This window comes from Brachionichthys hirsutus, unplaced genomic scaffold, assembly GCF_040956055.1.
Source record: "Brachionichthys hirsutus isolate HB-005 unplaced genomic scaffold, CSIRO-AGI_Bhir_v1 contig_796, whole genome shotgun sequence".
NCBI lineage: Eukaryota > Metazoa > Chordata > Actinopteri > Lophiiformes > Brachionichthyidae > Brachionichthys > Brachionichthys hirsutus.
The window spans coordinates 552236-574538 of record NW_027180331.1 but is presented as its reverse complement, the minus strand read 5'-3'; the positions used below and the strand labels follow the sequence as shown (position 1 = coordinate 574538).

At 44.4% G+C, this 22303-nt stretch overlaps 5 protein-coding genes and 1 pseudogene across 6 annotated transcripts; 2 read left to right on the top strand and 4 right to left on the bottom strand.

Moving 5' to 3' along the window:
• Nucleotides 1-122: 122 nt before the first annotated feature.
• Nucleotides 123-4931, bottom strand: LOC137912978 (AP-3 complex subunit mu-1-like). Its single transcript, XM_068757108.1, has 10 exons — nucleotides 4877-4931; nucleotides 4672-4777; nucleotides 4084-4396; nucleotides 3099-3270; nucleotides 2888-3025; nucleotides 2692-2777; nucleotides 2364-2497; nucleotides 1909-2116; nucleotides 1636-1780; nucleotides 123-1423 (listed from the first exon to the last, which is right to left on the bottom strand). Exons 3-10 carry the CDS (start codon nucleotides 4354-4356, stop codon nucleotides 1323-1325), a joined length of 1257 nt encoding a protein of 418 aa, XP_068613209.1. The 5' UTR covers nucleotides 4357-4396; nucleotides 4672-4777; nucleotides 4877-4931; the 3' UTR covers nucleotides 123-1322.
• Nucleotides 4932-5918: 987 nt separating this feature from the next.
• LOC137913009 (adenosine kinase-like) lies at nucleotides 5919-12733 on the top strand. Of its 2 annotated transcripts, none has more exons than XM_068757143.1 (11): nucleotides 5919-5977; nucleotides 7829-7903; nucleotides 8866-8919; nucleotides 10092-10170; nucleotides 10271-10443; nucleotides 10524-10632; nucleotides 10791-10961; nucleotides 11045-11080; nucleotides 11166-11280; nucleotides 11381-11467; nucleotides 11580-12733. In XM_068757143.1, exons 1-11 carry the CDS (start codon nucleotides 5919-5921, stop codon nucleotides 11702-11704), a joined length of 1083 nt encoding a protein of 360 aa, XP_068613244.1. In that variant the 3' UTR covers nucleotides 11705-12733. The 2 variants fall into 2 exon arrangements, with proteins under 2 accessions (XP_068613244.1, XP_068613243.1); XM_068757142.1 differs by having other exon boundaries at nucleotides 5919-6010.
• On the bottom strand, nucleotides 12062-13916 carry LOC137913010 (dual specificity phosphatase 29-like). The gene is made up of 3 exons (XM_068757144.1): nucleotides 13610-13916; nucleotides 13307-13530; nucleotides 12062-13212 (listed from the first exon to the last, which is right to left on the bottom strand). The coding sequence occupies exons 1-3, from the start codon at nucleotides 13786-13788 to the stop codon at nucleotides 12965-12967; spliced, it is 651 nt and encodes a 216-aa protein (XP_068613245.1). The 5' UTR covers nucleotides 13789-13916; the 3' UTR covers nucleotides 12062-12964.
• A 429-nt stretch (nucleotides 13917-14345) lies between these two features.
• LOC137912974 (dual specificity protein phosphatase 13A-like) lies at nucleotides 14346-16103 on the bottom strand. Its single transcript, XM_068757103.1, has 5 exons — nucleotides 15996-16103; nucleotides 15502-15689; nucleotides 15196-15413; nucleotides 14843-15115; nucleotides 14346-14651 (listed from the first exon to the last, which is right to left on the bottom strand). Exons 2-4 carry the CDS (start codon nucleotides 15624-15626, stop codon nucleotides 14904-14906), a joined length of 555 nt encoding a protein of 184 aa, XP_068613204.1. The 5' UTR covers nucleotides 15627-15689; nucleotides 15996-16103; the 3' UTR covers nucleotides 14346-14651; nucleotides 14843-14903.
• LOC137912970 (dual specificity protein phosphatase 13A-like) lies at nucleotides 15988-17017 on the bottom strand (annotated as a pseudogene).
• Nucleotides 17018-19146: 2129 nt separating this feature from the next.
• LOC137912989 (sphingomyelin synthase-related protein 1-like) lies at nucleotides 19147-21677 on the top strand. The gene is made up of 5 exons (XM_068757122.1): nucleotides 19147-19766; nucleotides 19891-19986; nucleotides 20052-20169; nucleotides 20345-20495; nucleotides 20662-21677. The coding sequence occupies exons 1-5, from the start codon at nucleotides 19147-19149 to the stop codon at nucleotides 20964-20966; spliced, it is 1290 nt and encodes a 429-aa protein (XP_068613223.1). The 3' UTR covers nucleotides 20967-21677.
• Nucleotides 21678-22303: the final 626 nt, after the last annotated feature.

Below are 22303 nucleotides of genomic sequence, written 5' to 3'. Positions count from 1 at the left end.
TCTTGTGGCTCCAGATCACGTTAACCAACGTTATTAAAAGTGGTTTCACCCTGACCCAAAGACCTACCAGTCGACAGTCATCGCTCCAGCATTGCTTAAATAATAAAGTACACACAAACACACAATGTTAAAGATTTAATAAGACACTTTACGTGCTGGAATACAGATTCAATGTCATACAACAGCTTTAAGTCGTATTTCCCATGTGGAGAGTTGATCGTGCAAATCTTGTACCGATTGAAGATTATAGGAGGATCTTAATAGATTTCTATGTGCTGCTTTAGAGTCATTCATCATCGCAAAGTCAGACCTCAGACACATTTTCAAGATGTACCTCAGGTCTTCAGAAGAACACATCATGTGCTGCGGGGTGCTTCACAAAGCGCATTAACTTTACCTGTCACATGTCTAGATTAAAGAGCGACTGTGTAGAAAAATACCCGCACTAGGACACAAGGCACTTATTCAGGAAGTCGAAACAAGGTTAGATTTTTCAAAAACAAATAAATATGAAGAATTACATACATGGGTGTTTGATTGTGTGTTTTGGTGATGAAAAGAAAGACGAGAAAAAATGTTCACGAGCACTTCCAAAGGAAAAAGGAATGGAATTAGAGTTACATTTTCAAATGTAAATAAAAGCTGAGAAATATATTTGCCCTCAGTGATGCCTCGTGTGCAGCACCTTTATTATCTTCTGGGAGACGCCGGTGGCATTTCCAATCAAGAAAAAAAAACTTTCCAGTTGAATAAAAGTAATTAAGTCAAAATTTGCCCGGGGTAATAATTTCGGGCTTGTTAAGGCCACGCCTTAATAGCTGAGTCAAAAGCACAATGGAAACCCACTCGATTGAACATAACAATGGAATTCTTGCACATCCCACCCAGTCAGGCCAAACTGAAGAAGCCTTCTCTCTCTCTCTTACTTGGATCAGAGATAAAAACAAAAAAAACAAATTCAAACCCTAAACAGAAGTCCATTTGCTTCAGATGCGACCTCAAGCATTACTATGACCTAGAAGATGACTGAGAATCTACACCAGCATGATGCACACAATGCTGCACATTCAAACTGGACAGAGAAGAATAGCGCTTGTACAAGGTCACGCTGATTATTAAGGCTTCCCTTTACAGGCCACAAATACACCCCAGTGTACATTTAATTCCAAACAATTAATAAATAACTGTTAAATTGAATTGAATTGTTAGTGAATTACACTTTGGATAAATATACTGCATACATAAGACTGATCTGGAAGCTGAACCAGCGTGTGGTAACGCCGCCCCCTATTTGGCATACAGAATGGTTCACTCCTCATTGCTCAGGTCCGCACTTGGAACTTCCCAGCTTTCGTCAGATATTTGACTCCTTTAAAAGGCTTGTACTTCTCTCCAAACATGTCCAGACGACTCACCTTAAGACCTGTGGGAGAAGCAAAACGGAGTGGAGACTAGAAATACAACATCCCCTCTGACCCTTTCCAACCAAACAGCATCACTACAAACATTATTTAACCATTGCAGCCTCGAGAACAGGCCCGGAGAGACCGAGTGGGCCCACAAGGACAGACGTGTTAGATTTGGGGGGGGGGGTTCTGCTTCAAATTTACTTTAAGGTCATACTGTGGGGATTACCTGATATGGCCAGCTGCTGTATCTTGAATTCAATGTTAAGAGCGGGGTTATCTTCGGGTTTCGGGGCTCCCGCCTGTGTGGTCAGCGTCCCTCGCAAGTTAGGAAGCTTCTGGGGGTTCAGCTTCCCAATGTCCCAAACTAATACCTGCCATAATCATCAGCGGTTATCCCAGCAAGGACAATAAAACGCTTTCTGTTTGGTCGCTAAAAAACATGAAGAAGATTTATAATGCTATATTACTGCTTAGGGCAGCCTTGTAGCGAGTGCGTTACCTTGGTAGCAAGGTCGTAGGTGTAATTTCCCTGCGTGGCTGTCAGGTTGGCGGACAGCACGGCTTTGGGCATGTGGACGGTGACCTTTAACCCCTCCACCGCCTTCCCCGTGGTCTGCTTGGGTCCTATTGTGAGGTCAAGGCGGCCGGAAGGTCCCGTCTCAAAGAAACTAATGCTTTGCTTCACGTACACTGGAATGGCCACGAGACTGAGGAGCGGGACAGACGACGGCAACCAGTTAGCGGTCAGACAGCAGACACCTTGTGTTTACAAGACAACAAATGAGGCCTGTCGCCGAAACTAAACCACAATTTTCAGACATTCCTGAAACCCAAAAGAAAATAGCAGGACAAAGAAGTCACTGTTGGGAGGAGACGCTGACTCCGAGATCACGGCGGGCACACCTGCTGTCCGAATTGTACTGGTTTAGAAAGGAGACGCACAGACGTGCTTACTTTTGAGCGCTGACATGATAGGTCATGAGCGTGAAGTTCCCATCTGGCGGGACGAAGGAGAGGACGCGCTCCGACTCCCAGCGCTTAAAGCGCACACAAGGATGGAAGCTCACGTCATCGAGGAGACGGGAATTCTGTCATGGAGGGCAGACACGAAAGCAGAAAAGCACGAGTGCAGTCAGCAGTTAAACGGAGCTCTCTGTGTTAACTTCTGGAGACAAAATGTGAAAAAGACAGAGATTGAAGACACAGCTTGTCCTCCCTTTAAAAGGTAATAACAAAATATGGTATGGTGCATATAGTTAACATGACAGGGAACAGCACCCACCATAAAGGACAGCGTCAGATCAGGCATCCCAGTGAGCCTCACACAGGCCTCGATGGCACCCTGGATCTCTGCAAATACGGTTGTGCCTGAATGACACAGATTGAAGGCGCTGTGAGCGCCGTGAGCAAGATCCAAATACGCAATCAATACGTCATCACTTTTGTATCGTTGTGATAAAACAGTTGGTTATTCGTACCCGATTTGTCAAGGATGGCATCTACTTCCTCGATCACATCAAAATACGCCTCGTTATTGGTGTATTTAACTTCAGCTCGCCTCCACGGGACATTGGACAATTGACCTGTTGGCAATGTGTCCCCAACATTACTCCCTCCTGAAAGACACACACAAAAACATCACGTATGGGTTTTTCTTGCCCCCCCCCCCCCTCCTCCTCCCAAGATTACCTGTAAGTGTATTAACAACTGATCGCAGGATAGTGGGAGGCCTGATCATCTCCTTCAGGATGTTGGACTCCGTTGCAAGCGGAAAGCCGTTGTCCAGCATCTCCTCTAGCAGCTCGTACACGGTCACCACATTGTCGTTGATCACACCTTCTGAGCACTCGCCAAAGTAGTCCTGTCAACACACAACATCCGTTTCGCTCGAGACTAGACTGGCGTATACAAAAAAAAAAAGAAAGTGTTGTTGCAGGAAATCCAAGGTCAAAGATGTATCATATATTTCTATACTAGATACCAAATATATGGAGCATGTACAATGTTCATGTTCAGTCGGTTTCTGCAGCCGGTACACACAGATTATCGTATTATTTTATGTGTATTGTGTTTTAAACTTTAAACACTTTACTTCACGTAGTGAAACGCGATACAAGCTGTAAGTACAGGTGTAGGAAGCGCCTCCATCTCTTTTGTGCCTTTCATTACGAGAAGACACTGTGCCGCAACTGCACACACACAATATATACAATAAATGTGTGTGTGTGTGTGTATACCAACATTAGAATGTAATACGGAATAATGACTTCTATTCACACAACACTAAAATAATTATTTGCGTAATTACATTGTATCATGAAAGCCTGGGCGGCGTCCTGCAGTTACTCAGTTCATGTATCTTGAGAACACACCGGGAGCTACAGCAATATTTGCACTTGCTTGGAAAATGGAATATTCCTCTAACTGCAAATTGTGCGACTTGGAAAAATTCACAATCTACTAAATAAATAAGATAATTTCCTCTCTGTATCTTTTATTAAGATTAAATATGTACATTCTTTGTCTTCAGCATTCCAAAACCAGTTTGGGGGGACGGGAAATCGAATCCCCTCAGGTGCCAACGTCACGTTTGAACTGAAATTTACAATCTGTTTATGGAGAATGTTTTTTTTTTTTTTTTTTTAATCACAGTGAGTACAGAGTTTAAACACACCTGAAATGTGTCTGCCACTCTGTGCAGAAACTCAATGACAAACAGCGGAGGGACTTCAGTCTGAATGACAGCAATGAAGAACAGCTTGTCCCTGTATATACTGATGAGATGGTGATGAGAAGTCTGCAGGACAGGGGGGACATTTTCTGGGTCCGCTGCCTTCTCCTTTGCATCGATAAAGTAATCACACACACGCCGGCTGATAACACTCTTCCAGTGTTTCTCCAGGAAGATGTCTCCCAAGTGATTAATCAGGAATAAACTGTGGATCATCTCAGCTGCAGCAATGACGTGGCTGTTGTTTACGAGTGCTCTGTTATTGAGTAAGACAGGAAGATAGAGAGATGAAAGTTTAAAAAAAACTTTTAAAAAACTTGGACACCTTGGAAATGATTTGATTGTACCCAAAATTAAAACCAACCAGCCATAATGTAAGTACAGAACTAACTTCAAACCCGAACTGCAGTACTTTTTGTTGGCTGGTTAGAAATCACAAAACTTCGAACAGCTTTAACTTAAATCTGCATTTTACTGCGAAAGTATCAATAAACGCGGGTCAGAAGCTTCACGGAAGATCAAAGTGTTTACCTGTCAAATGCGGTTGATGAGAGCAGGAATATTTGATGGTCCCACTATGGCGAGAAGTCAGCTGAGAACGCCTGTAGATTTGGGCAAACGTAAACACACCGGAACCCTGAAAATAGATCAACGAATCAAGAATAACGTCGTTCCTACCGATATAGTATCAAATTATAATCCTTACGGTGTCAATAACTAGTAATCCGAGTGTTACCTGGGTTGATACTGTGTCAGAGAAAAGTTTCACTCTTTCTAAACAGGCAACAAATGTGGGCAGCTAATCTCCGTGTAAATAATTTCTTTGCCCTGATACTGCTCTTGCAGGCGACAAGTATAAGGCAACGTGGAATTGTAAGAATGAAAACGTGGTTCGTGCATGATAACACAAATTGTGCCTTCACAAAACGAATTAAAAAAAAATGAAATAAAAATGAGCAGACTGTGAAATCAAAACAACGTGAAAAGGCAGGTTCTGCATACCGGAAGGAAATTACATAAGTTAGCAAAAAAGAGTGCACCTAGCAACAGACTGAATGTATTGTAGCCTCAATATGCTTTTATTGATACAATATCAGAACAGCCTGATGATGATGATGAATATATTTATTAGATAGAATGTTAGAGTACAAGTACAGTCACACAGTAGCATGTATTACAGTACAAATAAAGTCAAACATCCTGTCTAAGAGGAGCATTTCAAAAAAGCCCTTGCGGTCTTGTTTCCGTTGAAAGTCCTTCGTACATAAATCATCCACAATTAACAATACAAATTTAACAATACAAATAAAAATAAAACCAATATTAAATTACTCAATTGATGCAACGTAACATTAGAAAAACAAAAATAAAATGATTTTACACCGCCAGTGCAAACTAACAATTAATCTAAAATAAATTACACCACTGATGCAAAAATAAATTACACCACTGATGCAAAAGTGGTGCCACCTTTCCTACACTGTTATAGACAACTTTAGTTGTCATTCGGTTATTTGCTTAAAATTTAATTATTACACTTTGTTTTCTTTCTTCTGTAAGGCAACTGCTTAACGTGTCACTCAATACGTGGTGATACTTTCCGTCAAAGGTTATTAATGTAAGGTTATTGATCGGTGGTGGAGATATGTAGGGGGGGGGGACTCGGGGCAGAGGGCGCTGTTGCTGCCTGCCAGGCAACCCTGAGGGTTTTTTTATTTGCTAAAAGCCCACCGCGTTTCGGTGCCGGTGAAGGCGACGACGCCGCGCAGAGTTTAATCATGGCTTCAGAAGAACCGCAAGCAAAGAAACAAAAACTCTCAGAGGAGGAGAAGACGGAGTCTCCAGAGAAAGAGATTCAATCGAGATTAAGGTGACCGGAAGTTAATAAACAAGAAAAGAATCTCTTTTGCGAAGCGACCTTCTCCTGAGTGCGTGAAAGCAGGAACGCGTGCACGTCGCTTCTTGCGATTAGTCTTTACCTGGACGCATTATAAGTGTCGAGTTTACTGAAAGCCCCGCTGTTATCTCTTCCGTTAACTAATATATAACTCTAATCTAATTTAAACTTAATCATCAATCCGCCGCAAAAAGAAACACTTGACGCGTGAGATTTGAGTTTGACTGATCTGTCATTGTGCACGCGCGTATTAAAATAAATTGCAAAGTAATAACAATAAATATGGGTATCGGCGATATCAGCCTGGATTGATCGGAAGTATCGCACATCACTTATTAGTATTCTACTCACGATCTAACGTCGCTGCACAACGATGCGAGTTTTCAACGGGCGATACGAGCCAATCAGAAGACTGAGGCGGACCGGCTTGGCCCGCCCTCCTTCAGATGCATCCAATCAGTGCGCTCCAAGCAGGAGGAGTTGTTTTTGCAGGGGGGGGGATGGATCTGCCACACGCTGAGCTGAAATTGTGACATTTAAAAATGCAAAGCTCTTTGCGAGGAAGTTGATCAACAGGTCCGTCAGTGTCTAGCAGCTACACAGAGTAGCACAGAGCAGCACGCCATGTCGTCTCTGAGGTAAGGGAACGCGCTTAAAGGGAGCCCTGCGTCCTGGTTCCGTTTCATTGGCTGCACAAGCCCATCAGTGCCAATCAGGGAATTTATTTTAAAAAAAGAACAATTGGTCTCTGTTGCGGCTTGTTTTAATGCATTTTATCTGGTGGGAGATAAGCTGACGCTCATTCGTTTTGAAATGCCTTCTGTTGCTCCGTATGCGAGGAATTTTCTTTTCCAGAGGAATTTGCATTTTGTCTTGCCATCAAACATGAGCACATTAAAAAGTGGTGACTGCACCAGGGTGCACCAGGGTGCACCGGGGTCACTTGGTGTTTCTGCAGTATTAGCACAGGGCATGCTTGCAGAAAGGGAAACGCTTCAGACCGACCCACTGGCTGCATGCGTTTCACTGCAAGTCAAAATTCCAGAGGAACGGGAATTGTTCATTGACACACAGCCGATGCACCTTTTTTAGGAGCGGCCTCGTTTCATTTGGCTCCAGTAGTGGAAATGTCACTCTGGTGATTTAAAGTAACGTGTTTTTTTTTTTGGACATTGCAAGCCTATAATTTCCAATAGTTTCCTAAACTTGGCTCGGTATTGAACAGCCTACTTGGAGACGGCACACTGCTGTCATGATGTTCCCTCCCCGTTACATAACATGCAGGACTCAGTTTGTCTACGCTGCTGGCTGGATTCTTTTCTTTTTTTTTGCAGTATTTGTTTATAATATCGTGCATGTTTCCATACTGAGCCTCTCAGGCATACTACTTCTGCTTTTATTCCTGTCTGTTTTTAAGTTCATGCGAGTGAAGTCGCATGGAAACAAAACTGTGGACTGGGAACAAATAAGGGTCAAGTCTGGTCGTTATTTATTCCACCACTAAGTGGAATCAGCAGATGTTCATTTCTGTGTCCGTGAATCATGCCCTTTGACATTGAGCTGCAAGTAGGGCTCTCCGTACTTTGAACCGGGCGGTTTGAAGCTTGAACTTGCACCAATTGTTTGCCTTTAGGACATAAAGACATTACAGCATGGGCTCTGCTAAATTTGCCCCCTCATTACAGTCACTCTGACCATGTGAAAAAATGAACACAGATAATCATGGAAGATAACAAGGTTAGCGTTCTAGTTGAGTTTCACATTTTAACTCTTTGTCTTTTTTTTTTCCAGCCCTAACTCGCTCTTTGGGATGGGAAACCCCCTTCTGGACATCTCTGCTGTCGTAGACAAAGAATTCTTGGATAAGTATGTCAAAGGACAGAAGCCATCATTATAATATTCATTTGTAGTGTAACCGACGTTGCAGCACTCATTTCTTTATATATAAAAAAAAACATTATTTAACCAAAAATATTATTTATTTATGTTAAACCAAGTGTCTTTTTGCTGCTGTAAAATCTCCAAAACTCCGATCCAGTGGTATATGAGGATGTCAGTGATGGGCTGACCAATAGATCAGTGGAGATTCATGATCAAAGCAGCACAGAGGACTGATCGTCTGTCAGGCCCGTACGGCTGTGCATTTATGCTCTCTGGACTGTTCTAGCTGATTTATCTTCTTCTTTGGCCATCGGTTAATGTTGTATAACAGTTGCTAAGGCTTATATGTGAGTCGCCATTTAAAGCCACGGGGCTCTAAAATCATTGATTAATATCTGTGGGGTACTAATCATTTACACTTGACCTGTATATTTCTCTACGCTGACGGACTCTTCAGCAGAAACCAACACAGACAGACCTGACGCGTCCTGCTCTGTCCAAGCTCCGTCACTCAGGGTTGACCAGGGCAAGGGATTCCGGCTCAGAGTCCATTCTCCAAACCCCTTGCGTAAATTCTAGGAATAGAGCTAAAAACAAGCCAATCAAACGTGTTTCTAATCCAGACTCTCATGTCCAGAGTACATGTTTGACTTTCACAGACACTACATTCTGTTTCTCATTATTGATCAGCATAATATTGTTGTTTGGTCGTACGTAAAGCCTTTGATTAAGTGGTTTAATGATTAGATTGTGCACATTCTCCATTATGAGGGAGCTCCTGAGACAGCGCCATCATTTTGTCAGCATAAGCATAATCTAGATTCTTATTTCATATGTCTTTTTTAGCAGCGTGGTCTAGACTTCAGTGAAATATACATTAGCAGTTTTATTGTTATGGTGACAAGGCTTGCAGAAAATGAAAACGTCTTTTGTCTGTTATTTTGCAGGTACAGTTTGAAGCCGAATGACCAGATCCTGGCAGAGGACACGCACAAAGCATTGTATGAGCCTTGTGCATTGCCACATTTCCTGTAGAGCACAGGCTGAACCTCTCAGACATCTGAAGGCAGGGATTGTAGTCTGTGTGCACTGAGGAAAGAGAACATGGCTCGGATCGTGTGTAAGTCGGGCGTCCTCTGCTCCGGAGAGGACCGGTCAAAGCAGGCGTGCACCAGAAATCAGCCTGATTGACCTCCGCTCCTTAATAGATAACCAATGGCAGAGCGGCAGAATCCAGGACGCAGCCAGTCTCGGTCCAATAGCGAACCGGGACACTTCTACTCCCAGTCCCTCTGCAACAAGAAAGCAAACATTTCAGAGCAAGCGATAAGGCAGTCGAGCGTTACTAGATTGCACGCATGTATTTTGACAGTAGAATTCACGTTTCCAGCAGCAACATCTGTTTTCACAGCGCCAGTGAGTTCTATAATGTCAGATATTCACATTAACACCAGGTGAGGATTACTGATGTTTGACGCAGCCAGGTGTTTGCATTAAAATGGCAGCTGCAGTGGTTTCCAATCACTAATGATTTCAGGTATCTCAGGTCTAGCATTAGGACTCGCATTGATTCCCAGCTGTAGGGTGGACCACGGTTCCATGTGTCAGTGGCTAGAGGGGCATTAATCATGAAGCCATTGCTGATTTGTTATGTACAGTATGAAGGCCACATGCAGGTCCAAACCTTTTAGTTATACTACTTGGGTGCTAAAAGGGACAAAGAAAAAGCGAGCGTTTCAGTCGGCCCCGATTCTGTCTCTGACACGCCCATCAACCACACGAACGCATGTGTGTGGGCTGATGTGGCTGCTTTAATGGACTATAATGGGGGGGGGTTAGAGCTGCTTTTGCCTTAAGCGCAACATCAAAATGCAGCTTCTGCCGTAGTGTGTGTTGAACTGGAAGTTCAAATAGAATTACTTGTCATGCGAGTTCTGCAAGACTGTCTGGAATTAATATGCCTTAGAAATTCCAGCCCAACTGTGGATGAGGAAAGTAACGGCAACCAGAGTACATGTTTGTGGAGACATCCAATAAAAATTACTGCATGAGAAGAAGAAATCTGCAGCACACATGGTGCACACAAAAAAATGTAAAAAATAAAATTATGTTACTATCTAATCTGGTTTATATTTACAGGATGACCATAATTCATGCATGTCTCTTTGTGCAGATTCGAGGAGTTTGTGAAGAAGTTCAAAGTTGAGTACCACGCTGGAGGAGCCACGCAGAACTCCGTAAAGGTTGCTCAGGTCAGACTTCGGCACGCAGGCCCAGTCGCTGCTGCGCTGTCGTCTCGGCGCCCCTTCGGCGAGTGGGGCCGTTTCACTTTCGGGGCGCCTGTCATTGCAGTGGATGATCCAAGAACCCCGTAACGTCGGCACGTTCTTCGGCTGCATCGGCAAAGACAAGTTCGGCGAGATCCTGAAGCAGAAGGCGAAGGAAGCCCGCGTCGACGCCCACTACTACGAACAAGATAAAGAGCCCACAGGGACGTGCGCGGCCTGCATCACCGGAGATAACAGGTTGGTGAGAGAGTTATGGCTACAGCGTGTAAAGATCTGCATACAAGTCATCGGGTCTGTTTCCCCTTCCCTCCGACCAGGTCTCTGGTGGCTAATCTAGCTGCTGCTAACTGCTATGAGAAGGAGAAACATCTAGATCTGGAAGAAAACTGGAAGCTGGTGGAAAAGGCTCGCGTCTACTATATTGCTGTGAGTCGTAGTTTGTCTGTGTCGGAAGCAGCAGAGGACAAACGGGACAATGTCCCTGACGGGCTCGGGTAGTTTCTGCTCAAGGCTTCACTTCGAGTGATTCATCACAGCCATCAGTGATCGATGATTGATGACCCGGTGTCGCGGTTTGCTACCAGGGCTTCTTCCTGACCGTCTCTCTGGAGTCCATCCTGAAAGTGGCCAAGCATGCAGCTGAAACGAACAAGCTGTTCTGCCTGAATCTCTCGGCGCCCTTCATCTGCGTGGCCTTCAAGGACAACCTCATGCAGGTCCTGCCCTATGTCGATGTCCTGTTCGGCAATGAGACCGTAAGGCAAATCGTCCATCTGTACAGTCTTCTGATTGTGTTGCCCACACGTAATTGTGTCATCGGTTTCTTTTTGTTTCCCAGGAGGCGGCAGCCTTTGCTAAAGAGCAGAACTTCGAGGCGAGTGGATTGGCGGTATTCACATTTGCTTTATTGTATCACGCGTTTTGTGCATTATCATCTTGGTTGTGTGTTTTGTCTGCAGACGACGGACATTAAGGAAATTGCCAAAAAGGCCCAGGCTTTGGCTAAAGTAAACAAAAAGAGACCAAGGATTGTGGTTATTACTCAGGGGAAGGATGAGACGACGATTGCCCAAAGTAAGACCTTCTATTATATTGTGTTATTATTATTTTGCATATGACTCTCTGTCCCCTTTCACCTCGTAGAAGTATAATATTCTGTCTTGTCCCTGTTCAGAGGGCAAGATTGAGACATTCCCTGTACTAAAGATAGACCCCAAGGATATTGTTGACACAAACGGTGCAGGCGACGCCTTCGTGGGAGGTAAGACGATCCCCTTTTTGTTTGTTTTTTTCATTTCGTACACTTAAAAGTTGCTTGTTACTTTCCGTATTTTTCTGTGGATTCCTGCTAAAGTGTCCTTGTTGCCTCGCAGGTTTTTTGTCTGAACTCGTAAAGGACAACCCGCTGGATCAGTGCGTGAACGCGGCACACTACGCTGCCAACGTCATCATCAGACGGGCGGGTTGCACCTTCCCAGAGAAACCAGACTTCAACTGAGGATTCTCAGGAAAGTCATGAATCCTGAATCCTGTACACAACCAAGCAATGATTTCAAATATTTTCTTTAAATCCTACCTTTTTATGTAGCCTTTTCTTTTTGAATTAGCAGTCCGTCCATCTCATCCAACCCAAATCAGAGTGCTGTATTTACCCAAACACACAAATGATTTCAGGGTATGTGGGATGGCCTGTCAACCTGCAGCAGCCGCTGAGGTTGCTCATGCTTTCCAGCTTCTGATGTTTCCTCCTAACATCATTTTTATTCTCCCAGAAACGGTCTGTGTTTCTTTCATTAAATCTTTTGACCTTGTGAAAGGTCCCTAAGTTATCAACTCTGGACCAGTAGGAACGGAGCCAAGTGCCAAAGGAGCATTTATTTCCCTTACGATCACAGAAACGCAATGATGACACCACATTATGTGCTGTTTGCTTTAAAAAAGAGGATCTAAAGGGGATTGCAGATAAAATGTTTCTTTTCTACATGCATTTCGGTTCTAACACAGTCCGGCTTCCTGTCCACCTCTGCTCTGCGTGTGTCTTGACAAGTTTCTCCCCTCAAAGCACAAGAGACTGAATAGCTGACGACTAAAGAATTTGCATACTGCATTGGAATATGCATTTGTGACTTGTTTTAACATGTTTTAAATATATACATTATTTCTTATCATAAATTTAGATTTTTGGATGAAATGTAATTAAGGCCAGGCATGAAAGACGGTGTTTCATTTAAGTGCATGTTTCTATCCTGCCTTCACGCTCCCGAGTTGGGGAGGCCAAACCTATGAATCCAGTTTAGTTAACTGTCATTTTGTGGTTTGCATAATACTTGAATCTAAGAATCATGAATAAAGAAGAATGTGTGTTATTTCTAAATGCTACAAGACTTGCTTGAAACTTGACTGATGCACATTTTCCTTCTGTAAGAGCCTTTATGTATGTTCTTTTGTTGTTGTTTTTGGTTTCTCTTACAATCATGATGTTGGAAAGAAGATGCTGAAAATTCACAATAAAATGTGCAACTGCAAAGACTTGATTTAAATTAATTTCATAATAATGGTAACTTTGAATTTAGATCAGAAATATTGCAGAGGTGTCAATGCTAACCCTCAAAAATGGATGACGTTTACAGCATAATTGTACAGAAGAAGACCAATCAAAAAATAATCACCTCAAACAGAAACTGCTACAAAATCTGCAGAAAATACCTTTAAGGAACATTTTCAGACACCTTGGATAAATTTAGACCAATGACAGGAATCATTGGCCTGTTTTCTTCGTGGATTGCTGGTCGTGCAGTCGCCTCTTTTGCCTCAGCCTCTCCTCTTGTAATGTTATGTCCAGGGCTCGGAGCTGTTTCAGGAAGCCGTGATTAGGCAGAATGCAGCGGTGCTGCCGCACACGCTCAATGGCTTCCACCACAGATAAGTCCCGTCTCATCATCAGGTACGCCAACACCAGAGTTGCTGACCTGCTACGGCCCATCACGCAGTGGACCAGCACCTTGTCTGGGGACCAGATGAAGAACAAAGAGGCAGATTCATTCTAAACGTAGCAGTGATGCAAAGACCTCCATCACAGGCTTTGACCTCCAGGACTTACTCTGCGGTTGACTCAGAGCCTCGTGGATGAACTGGGCCGCAGGGCAGAAGTACTGGGAGATGTTAAAGCTGGGTTTGTCATCAGCCTCTACACCGTAGTACTGCATGTCCATGTCCCTGTAATATTCAGCACCAGTCAGCACATTGTTCCATGTTCCCTCTGCTGCGTTCAGGACATGTGTAATGCCCAGCTTCTTCAGCCCAGGGCGCTCCAGAGCTGTTTTCCTGCAACACACAGGTTCGATATGAAGAAGCCATCGTGGATTTGGACTCCTGTAGCCCCCCCCTGTGTGCATCTACTCACTCATCCCCGATGTAGACGCTGGGCCAGACCTGGTTGACATGAGCAAACGTGGCTCCAGAGCCAGTCCAGAACATCTGTTCCAGATCTAATGTTCCTGGTGTGCTGTAGTCACTGTTGGGGTCCACCCGCACCGCTGTGTACGGGTTCCTGCTCCTGGACTTCACCACACCGGAGGACATGGCTCAGATCACACACACAAATCAGTTCTCAGTAGGATCACAGAAGGTAGCAGAGAGAGAGCAAGAGAGAGAGACCTTCACAGCAAGCTGTATGGCTGAAACACACTGGTCTCACACTGCTCTGGCCTCTGGCTCCATGTTTAAAGTGATATTTTTAGGCAGCTGGTCTACAACATCTGACATCAACATCACATGCTCACACACACGACACAAAGACATGCAGGCGTGTGCGCACACACACACACACACACACACACACACACAACTTTCTCTGTAGCTATTCCTGTCAGGACATGGAATTGTAGACTGCACTTCCTGTCACATGAAGATCAGTGTTTACAGTACAGAAATATGCTGAATCTTGAGAAGAGTGCTTCTGACATTTCGGCCAGGTTTCATAAATACTATTATGTACACGTTCCGCAAAGTTTACGCTTTCAAAAGAAAAAATGCTGATTATGACAGGACTGCAAGCCAGTCAGAACACTAAATAAATACGGTTATCTGCAAAGTAAACATTCAGAATTGTTGAAAGAAAACTAAGAGTAGGTCAGATCTGACACTTTAACAGTTCTTTTTTTTATTTACAGCCAACCACGTAACCACGGAAACAAAATCAAAAGATCGAGTTGCCAAATGGCCAAAATGCAAGAAACAAATAAACAGTGTAGTTTAAGTGGCTTCTTGTGTTCCAGTCATTTTATGAATGTCAGTCATGTGTGGATACATTTGTCTGGTATTTGTGGAGATGTAGTAAAACGTCGCATTCAGCATATCTCAGGGATTCTGAGGTGTTCTCCTCAGGAAGGGCATGTGTTCGCTGTCCTCCTCTGTGACCTGCCTGCTCCGTAAATATCAGTGGGCTGAAACAATTAAGACACTCCGGTTTAAATTTAGAGGTTAGAATATATGTAAATAAAATACACCAATTATTTTTCAAATATAAAAGGCCTTTAAGTAATAAAGTGTAAAAATATTTACAACATTTCACAGTTACATGAATAAATAAATATTTGGCTTTGAAATGTCCACATCAGCGTCAAACACTACTTACATCACACGCAATCATCCAACCTGCTTATAGCGGCATGTAAAACACGGACAGTAAAGCGATGTCAGAGCAGGAAACACAATCTCCGTCTGAGAGTAAGACGTCGGTCCAGTTTGAGAAGGAGAGACAGGAAATTCTGATTTGGGTAAATGGCTCGTTTCTGAGCAATTTGCCTCAAAGCGTCTTTCAGGGAGAGACGCTGCTTCAGCATCAAGTAAGCCAGGACCAAAGTCACTGATCGACTCACTCCCATGATGCAATGCACCAACACCTTTCCTGTGGGGCAGCATGGAGGATGTACAAGATTACAAGCTTGTTGAAGAAATAATTATGGGCATCTTATTCATGTACTGTACCTTCTTTGCTCTTCAAGGCTTTGTGTATGAAGTCGGCTGCAGGTCTGAAGTACTGACTAAGGTCAAAGGAGTCTGAATCCTCTGCTGGGATGCCAAAGTAAACACAAGTGGTCCCATAAAAACTCTGATTGCCGACGCTGCCCTGCTTGGAGTGTGCCGCATTCAGGACATGAGTGATGCCTATTTTATTTAATGTCTTTCTATTTTGTGCAACAGCTCTGCAAAACATGTAACACAAAAGAAAACGTCATTTTCCTCTCAAAGAGCTCACCGTAGCAATAGAATCCAGAAATGTGAGAGACTCACACATTTCCTATGTAGAGCTCGGGCCAGACTTCATCCACTGGCGTGAGCTCGAGTGTGCAGGAGTCCAAGATGAGCTCGAGCTCTTTGATGAGCGCCAGGTCCTGTTGCTGGTCGCTCCCAGACATTCTGCATACAGAGCGCTCCTCCAACAGATTTCAACACCGTTCCTGATTTCTGTGCCTTTCAGTCTGAGCAGCTCAGAGAGCGAGAGAGAGAGAGAGAGAGACGGCAGCAGGTGGCTGTTAAAATGTCGCTAGGCTCCAAAATTAGCCCTCTGAGTTAAATGAGTTCAGTTATTTATCATGGCCATTGCATTGGTTGATTCATTCATTCACGCAAGAAGCCCTTCTGTCACCGGTCACATTACATTGGAGGGAAATGAGCCTCAGAATGAATGATGGACAAAGCTGTGCAGTTTGCACAAACAGAATGATACATAAACTCCACCCGACTGGAAGAACAGAAATCATGGATTTATGTCGTAGGTTATTCACTCTGCACTTTGTCCTGCGGCTTTTGGTCCAGAGCCGTTAGTTGCTTCAGGAAGCCCCTGTTTGGGAAGATCCAACGTTTTTGCTGCACAAGTTGTGTCGAGGACAGAAGACTGTGGTGCTGATGAATCATCAGGTAGGCCAGAACCAAGGCAGCTGAGCGACTCACACCCACAGCACAGCGAGCAAACACCTTCCCTGGAAATCGTAAAAAAACACACAAAGAAAATGCATCGCGCTTCTACGTTTCCTCTGGTAATGTGCGGGAGGCTCTACTGTACCTCCTGACATCAAAGCCTGCTGAATGAAATCAGCAGCAGGGTAGAAGAAAGCTGAAAGGTCAAATGTCGGCAGATCATTGGCTGGGCCACCGAAGTATTTCACTGTGGTTCCGTAAAAGTCGTCGCTTTCCTGGCAGCATATTTTTCCATGTGCTGCATTTAACACGTGAGTGGTTCCCTGCTGTCAGAGCCCAAACCTGCTGCCAGAGCCCAAACTTGTTGTGAGACTTGAACCTTACATAAATGTATGCATACATAGCAATGCAGACAGATATGTGACTATCAATAAGGCACAGGATGCTTTCATGTCTCCCAGATAGAGGTTTGGCCACTCCTGGGCTGGGAAGCGGAGAAGTCCACTGCTTCCCCGGTTCGAGTCCCAGCTCTGGTGGGATGTGGTGTGTGGGCTGGTGACTGGAGAGGGGCCAGTCTGCCTCCAGAGCACTGCCGAGGTGCCCTTGAGCAAGGCACCGTCCCCGCAAACAGCTCCAGGTGCGCCGACCACGGCGGCGCCTTCACCCTACTCCCTCTCCGTGTGTATCAAAGGGTGAAAATTCGATTTCATTGTGTGTGTCAGCAGATGATGATTAATAAAAGCATTTCATTTCATTTCATTTCATTTCTTCATTGTAATGGTGAATGTAAAACGTCCTCCAGCTCCTGGAGAGACGGTACTTTCCTTGCACATGAGCTCTCTTCTTCCTGCTCTTGTTCTGCACCCGGGGTCGCTTTTCTCTCAGACATTTCAAAGTTCACAGGATGTTATTATGTTATTATATTTCCCCCCCATCAATCTTAGTCACGCTGCTGTTGGTTCCCTTTGCTGTGACTGCTGCGTCGCTCAAGCTGTGACAGGCAAAAACAGGTGGTGCAGTTTGGAATAAACTCATAGTCAAAGTCATGGGAACTTGTTTAGAACTATATTAGTTACAAGTTAAAAATAAACTCTGGCCAATGATTTTTATTTCAAGTAAATGCAAATCAAGTAATCCATCAAAAAAAAGAAGAAGAAGTAATTCCTTTTTCTGGGGTGGATCAAGAAAAACATTCAACATTGCTTAATCAACATTTTTATTTCCAAGTCACATTTCCCTGCTCACCATTATTTTTTTTAAACGGAACAAAATGAATATATCATTTATCATAATTCTCTTCATTCTTCGAAACACACTGACCTTGCTACTGGCCTCTGGTAATTTGTATTGTGGCCACTAGGTGGCAGTGTGCTGGAAGCACTCGCCCTGCTACTGGCCTCTGGTAGTTTGTATTGTGGCCAGTAGGTGGCAGTGTGCTGGAAGCACTGGCCCTGCTCCTGGCCTCTGGTAGTTTGTATTGTGGCCACTAGGTGGCAGTGTGCTTGAAGCACTCGCCCTGCTCCTGGTCTGTGGCTCTTCTTCACGTCTGTCGTTGTTTCTTCCTGTTTGGTGTTGCCTGGTTTTGGCCGTCAAGAAGTTGAGAAATCCCGTCCAGGCATCCACACCCTGACGGCGCAGTGACAGGAGATTTCTTTGGTAAGAGAACTTACGTTTTTGCTGATATATACTTTTAAAGTCTAGTTTAAACCGATTAAATCTACTTTCTTTTACTTTTTCCTTCTTATCTTTACTTGAAGAACCACATTTTCCACATAATCATATAAATGTGATATATTATCTCTCTCACTGAGGTGAGGTGATCCGTTCATGACCACCCTAAGCTTACTGGGGAAAATGTAAAATACCCTTCTATTTAATCTAAATCAATCATTCACACGTTTGGCGTGTTGTTCAACGTGTGTTACACGTGAGAGATAAAAGAAAAGCGGAAAAACATTGGGAATGTTAAATACGACGCTTTATATGCATTTTTATTTTTAAACTAGAAAACAATAAATGTATTTAACAAATAGTAAATGTTGCAATAAATAAAGTATGAGTACTACAAATGTAAAAAAAAAAAGGAAAAGAAAACGACGTAAAAGCAGCATCGCCAAATGTTTCAGTTCAGCTTTGAGGAAATAGAAGATCAAAGAACCAGACGCTGGTTAGCTGCTAATGGCACATGAGCAGTTATTAATACCGAATATTAATAGTCCGAGCAGCTCTCCCCATGCATCTTGCTCTCCTATCTCATTGATAACTGAAAGCTGCTGACGATCAGCTTTCTATCTCCTGTCCAGTCAGGCTCGCGTTCAGCAGGCAACAGCAGAGCAGCCGCCTGGTTGAGGCTTGGAGACCTTTGGAGCAGCCGGGCGAGTCGGGCTGCGGCGATCTGATCAGAGGGTCAACAGGATGTGAGCGGAGCTGTCTCTGCTTGTTTACGGTAGACCCTGGATGGTAATGAGACGATATGGAATAGAGGAGGACGCTCGAACTCTGGCCGGGTTTGTCTTGGTTTACCTCGTGAAGCAAGTTTCTTTTGTATGCGCAGTCACATTGCTAGAATGCTAGGGTGTAGTCTGCAGTGCAAGAACACACTAACAAGGTCAGGCGACCTCCACAGTAGAGAATGGAGGCAGTAATAGAGTCTCTTAGTGCAGAAGCAGGGAGTCAGAGTGTTGATGTTTCTTGAGGAAAAGTTATTTTATTGGCGATTTTGGGTCTGCATATTATTTAACTGTTTAATTATCAGTCAAAAATGTCAGTCATATTTTTCAGGAGACAAACTTTGACATTTTAACCCAAGGATATTCTGCGTGTCGTCAAAAGCCACTAAATTATTTATTGATTATCAAAGTAACTGTTGATAGTGCCTTACAATCAACTACTAATCAATATCATACGTTGCTTACCAGTTCAGAGCGACTGGATGATGTAATCAATGTGGCCACTAGAGGGCTGTATTGAGTTAGTTTAAAACTGGGAGTGGTGCTGTCCTCTTGTGTCCGCAGCGTCATGCCGCCTCCAGAGGGCGCTGTGAGTGCCTGGGGTCATCGGGAGGTCGCCCAGTGGCTGCGGGACGAAGGCTTCGGCGAGTATGAAGACTTGCTGTGCGCCCAGCATCGCCTGGACGGCCTCGGCCTCCTCTCTCTGACCGAAGCCGACCTGCGCGGCGCCCCGCTGGGGCTCGCCGTACTGGGAGACATCAAGAGGATGACCTCAGCCCTGCTCCGACTCCAGAGACGCAACCGGGCCCAGCTGCGGGCCCTGGGTCTCCGGCCTGCGATCGGCCTCCGTGTCGGGGTTCCGCTCGTCGCTGGCGACGCGTGCGGCTGTGAGGGAGCAGACGGGCGGGGCGACGGACGTGAACGCTCCTGTGACGGGATTGAGCTACGGCTGAGGAACGGTGCCAAATGTGGGCGGGTTCCAGAGGCGCCGCCGTGTCACGCCGGCTCCAACGGGAGGTGCAGGCGGCACCTGGCTGGCCGGTTGGACCCAGAGGTGTGGAAGACCGTCCTCAGCGCCGTGTACGTGTTCCTGGTGGTCGGATTCACGTCTTTCGTCATGGTCATCGTACACGAGCGAGTCCCCGATATGAGGACGTACCCGCCGCTGCCCGACATATTCTTGGACAGGTACACATGCGTGCTCGTAGCGCACGTTAAACCGTTACCCGATAGAGTGGGAGGTTCATCTTAACAGTCTCCCGTCGGCCGTACGGAACCCAGAAACTCAAAAGCACGTTTTGTACTTTGGCAGCGTTCCCAGAATCCCTTGGGCTTTTGCAATGGCCGAAGCCTGTGGCATCGTCCTGTGTTACATGTTCTTGGTGATCCTGCTCCTTCACAAGCACAGGTACGGCGGCGCACGGTTCCAGCTCGGCCCCGTAATGAGCGGCGAGCGTTTGTCTCCGTTTCCAGGTCCATCGTCTTCAGGCGTCTGTGCTGTTTGATGGGAACCGTGTTTTTGCTTCGGTGTTGCACAATGTTTGTCACCTCGCTCTCTGTGCCTGGGCAGCACCTGCAGTGTGCCAGCAAGGTGGGACGCACGCACACGCACACACACACGCACGCACACACACATTTTGTCAGATTAGACATGGGTTGACATTTTCAAGTTGAGCTACTCCGTCGTTCTTAATGTCGCTGGCAGTGCGGGACGTGTTTTCTGTCTTCTGTTGACCGTGACTCTCTGCTTGCGTTTCGTTCCCCAGACGTACGGCGATACGTTTGCAAAGATTCAGAGGGCGCTGGCGATCTGGAGCGGATTTGGGATGACGCTGACCGGCGTCCAAACATGTGGAGACTACATGTTCAGTGGACACACCGTCGTCATCACCCTGCTTAATTTCTTTGTAACCGAATGTGAGGATCAATACTTTTGTTTGCCTTCAACTACACAATATGGTTTTAAGAGTATGGCGTGGCTTCTGTTAAACGGATAACGCTGACATTTGTCTATATGTTTCTCAGCAAAGATAAAAAAAAAAAAGTGAGGAGTCAATTCCTCATTTCTTCCTTTCACCCGCAGACACTCCACGAACCTGGAATCTGATTCACACCATTTCCTGGGTATTGAACCTGTTTGGTATTTTCTTCATTCTGGCGGCTCACGAGCATTACTCCATCGATGTGTTCATCGCCTTCTACATCACCACCCGCCTCTTCCTCTACTACCACACCTTGGCCAACACCCGCGCCTACCAGCACAGCCGGAGGGCACGCATATGGTTCCCCATGTTCTCCTTCTTCGAGTGTAACGTGAATGGACCCGTCCCCAACCAGTACCACTGGCCCTTCAGCAAACCGGCCTTCATGAAAGCTCTGATTGGATGAAGCAAAAGATCGGAAGCTGCAAATGTGTGTTCGTGTTAAAGCCTGGACGTTTCTGTTTTATTTTCTCTCGCGTGTTGGCGTACAAACATGGAAGTGGTATCAATCTTATTGTTTTCCAATGCTGAGATATTCCTTTAAGCAATATAAAATTAATGTGGGTGTTGTGTCAACAGGAAAACATTTCGCCCCCTGTTGGAAAAAACTAATTTGGTCGTCTTTGGTAAATTTTTCTTTCCGCGCTTTTACTGAATGCTCTTTGCAGCTTTGTTATGTTTGATGACATCATCACTAGGATTTTATAGCTGCCTAAACTCTAAGCCAAATATCTGAACATGTATTTTTTTGTTCAGTTTTGCCACTCGGCCCTTTAATTTTGTTATATCTTCAATGTTATTTTATGTTGTGTTGCGTTTTTCCATTTTGTGAATAGATCGTTATAAATTATTATATTCATGGTTCTGGTTTATCTTGAAGATTTAGTTGATGGAAGTTTTCTTCTGTTGCACAGAACAAAGATTAATTGTTTACGATGCCATGCTTGGTCCAAACTAATTATTCTGCTGTTTCTATTTTATTTTTGCGATACAAGTGATCTATTTCTGTCATTTGTCTCAATAATACGTTTACAGATGAGGAAAAGTTTTTATATTACAAACCCTTTCCTTTGCTGCTTTTTTACCAAAGTGTTTCTTTTCGCATTTTTTTAAATAAAGAGGAAAAATATAACAATTCCAGCTTTCTTGTGAGTGTATACTAAGAACATATATCTTTCATGGGCATGAAAAGTTATGAGTCAATGAGGTGTGCCTTTTTAAAAGTGATTATCGCCTTACCCACAAACATGCTGCTGTCCGCCGCCTTAAACAAATATGTGCTGAAATCCTAGCGATAAAGATAAGGGGGGCACACCTTAATAAATAGCCCTCAATACAGAGATCTCTCTCTCACACACACACACACACATTTGTTCCCTGTAAACCAAGTCACATCTGAGGATGGTGTGTATTTTATGTGTATTTCATTTTGTGGACAAAATTCATGTAGAATCTATAGACTAAAAAACTGTGGAAGAACTTTTGTTTTTTATGAAATATAATATAGTCCGGGTGGATTTTATAGATGTCTCTTTCGCTTTGCAGGCTTCTCTTCCTGTAATTGTTTGCCTGCTTGGACTGGTTGCTTTGTGTTACTCATCCTGCTACTTCAAAGAGTTAGTGGTGAACGATTTGAAAAGCCCCCCAAAAGGTGAGTTGCCGTGACAATAAGTGGAATTTTCTGTACACCGTGGAGTTGGGTACTTAACACCAGCAGGTGGTTTTGTAATGTCTGACAAAACC

Coding starts and splice junctions, on each gene's coding strand:
- LOC137912978 (XM_068757108.1), bottom strand. CDS start 4,356: ATGATCCACAGTTTATTCCTGATTAATCACTTGGGAGACATCTTCCTG. Junction 3,271..4,083: donor GAGTGGCAGACACATTTCAG/GTGTGTTTAAAC, acceptor GTGTGTTGACAG/GACTACTTTGGCGAGTGCTC. Junction 1,781..1,908: donor CCTACGACCTTGCTACCAAG/GTAACGCACTCG, acceptor TGATTATGGCAG/GTATTAGTTTGGGACATTGG.
- LOC137913009 (XM_068757142.1), top strand. CDS start 5,919: ATGGCTTCAGAAGAACCGCAAGCAAAGAAACAAAAACTCTCAGAGGAG. Junction 6,011..7,828: donor GAGATTCAATCGAGATTAAG/GTGACCGGAAGT, acceptor TTTTTTTTCCAG/CCCTAACTCGCTCTTTGGGA. Junction 10,171..10,270: donor ACTCCGTAAAGGTTGCTCAG/GTCAGACTTCGG, acceptor CTGTCATTGCAG/TGGATGATCCAAGAACCCCG.
- LOC137913010 (XM_068757144.1), bottom strand. CDS start 13,788: ATGTCCTCCGGTGTGGTGAAGTCCAGGAGCAGGAACCCGTACACAGCG. Junction 13,531..13,609: donor AGCGTCTACATCGGGGATGA/GTGAGTAGATGC, acceptor TGTGTGTTGCAG/GAAAACAGCTCTGGAGCGCC. Junction 13,213..13,306: donor GGCTCTGAGTCAACCGCAGA/GTAAGTCCTGGA, acceptor TCTGGTCCCCAG/ACAAGGTGCTGGTCCACTGC.
- LOC137912974 (XM_068757103.1), bottom strand. CDS start 15,626: ATGTCTGGGAGCGACCAGCAACAGGACCTGGCGCTCATCAAAGAGCTC. Junction 15,414..15,501: donor GAGCTCTACATAGGAAATGT/GTGAGTCTCTCA, acceptor CATGTTTTGCAG/AGCTGTTGCACAAAATAGAA. Junction 15,116..15,195: donor AGCCTTGAAGAGCAAAGAAG/GTACAGTACATG, acceptor GCTGCCCCACAG/GAAAGGTGTTGGTGCATTGC.
- LOC137912989 (XM_068757122.1), top strand. CDS start 19,147: ATGCCGCCTCCAGAGGGCGCTGTGAGTGCCTGGGGTCATCGGGAGGTC. Junction 19,987..20,051: donor CTGCTCCTTCACAAGCACAG/GTACGGCGGCGC, acceptor CTCCGTTTCCAG/GTCCATCGTCTTCAGGCGTC. Junction 20,496..20,661: donor TAATTTCTTTGTAACCGAAT/GTGAGGATCAAT, acceptor TTTCACCCGCAG/ACACTCCACGAACCTGGAAT.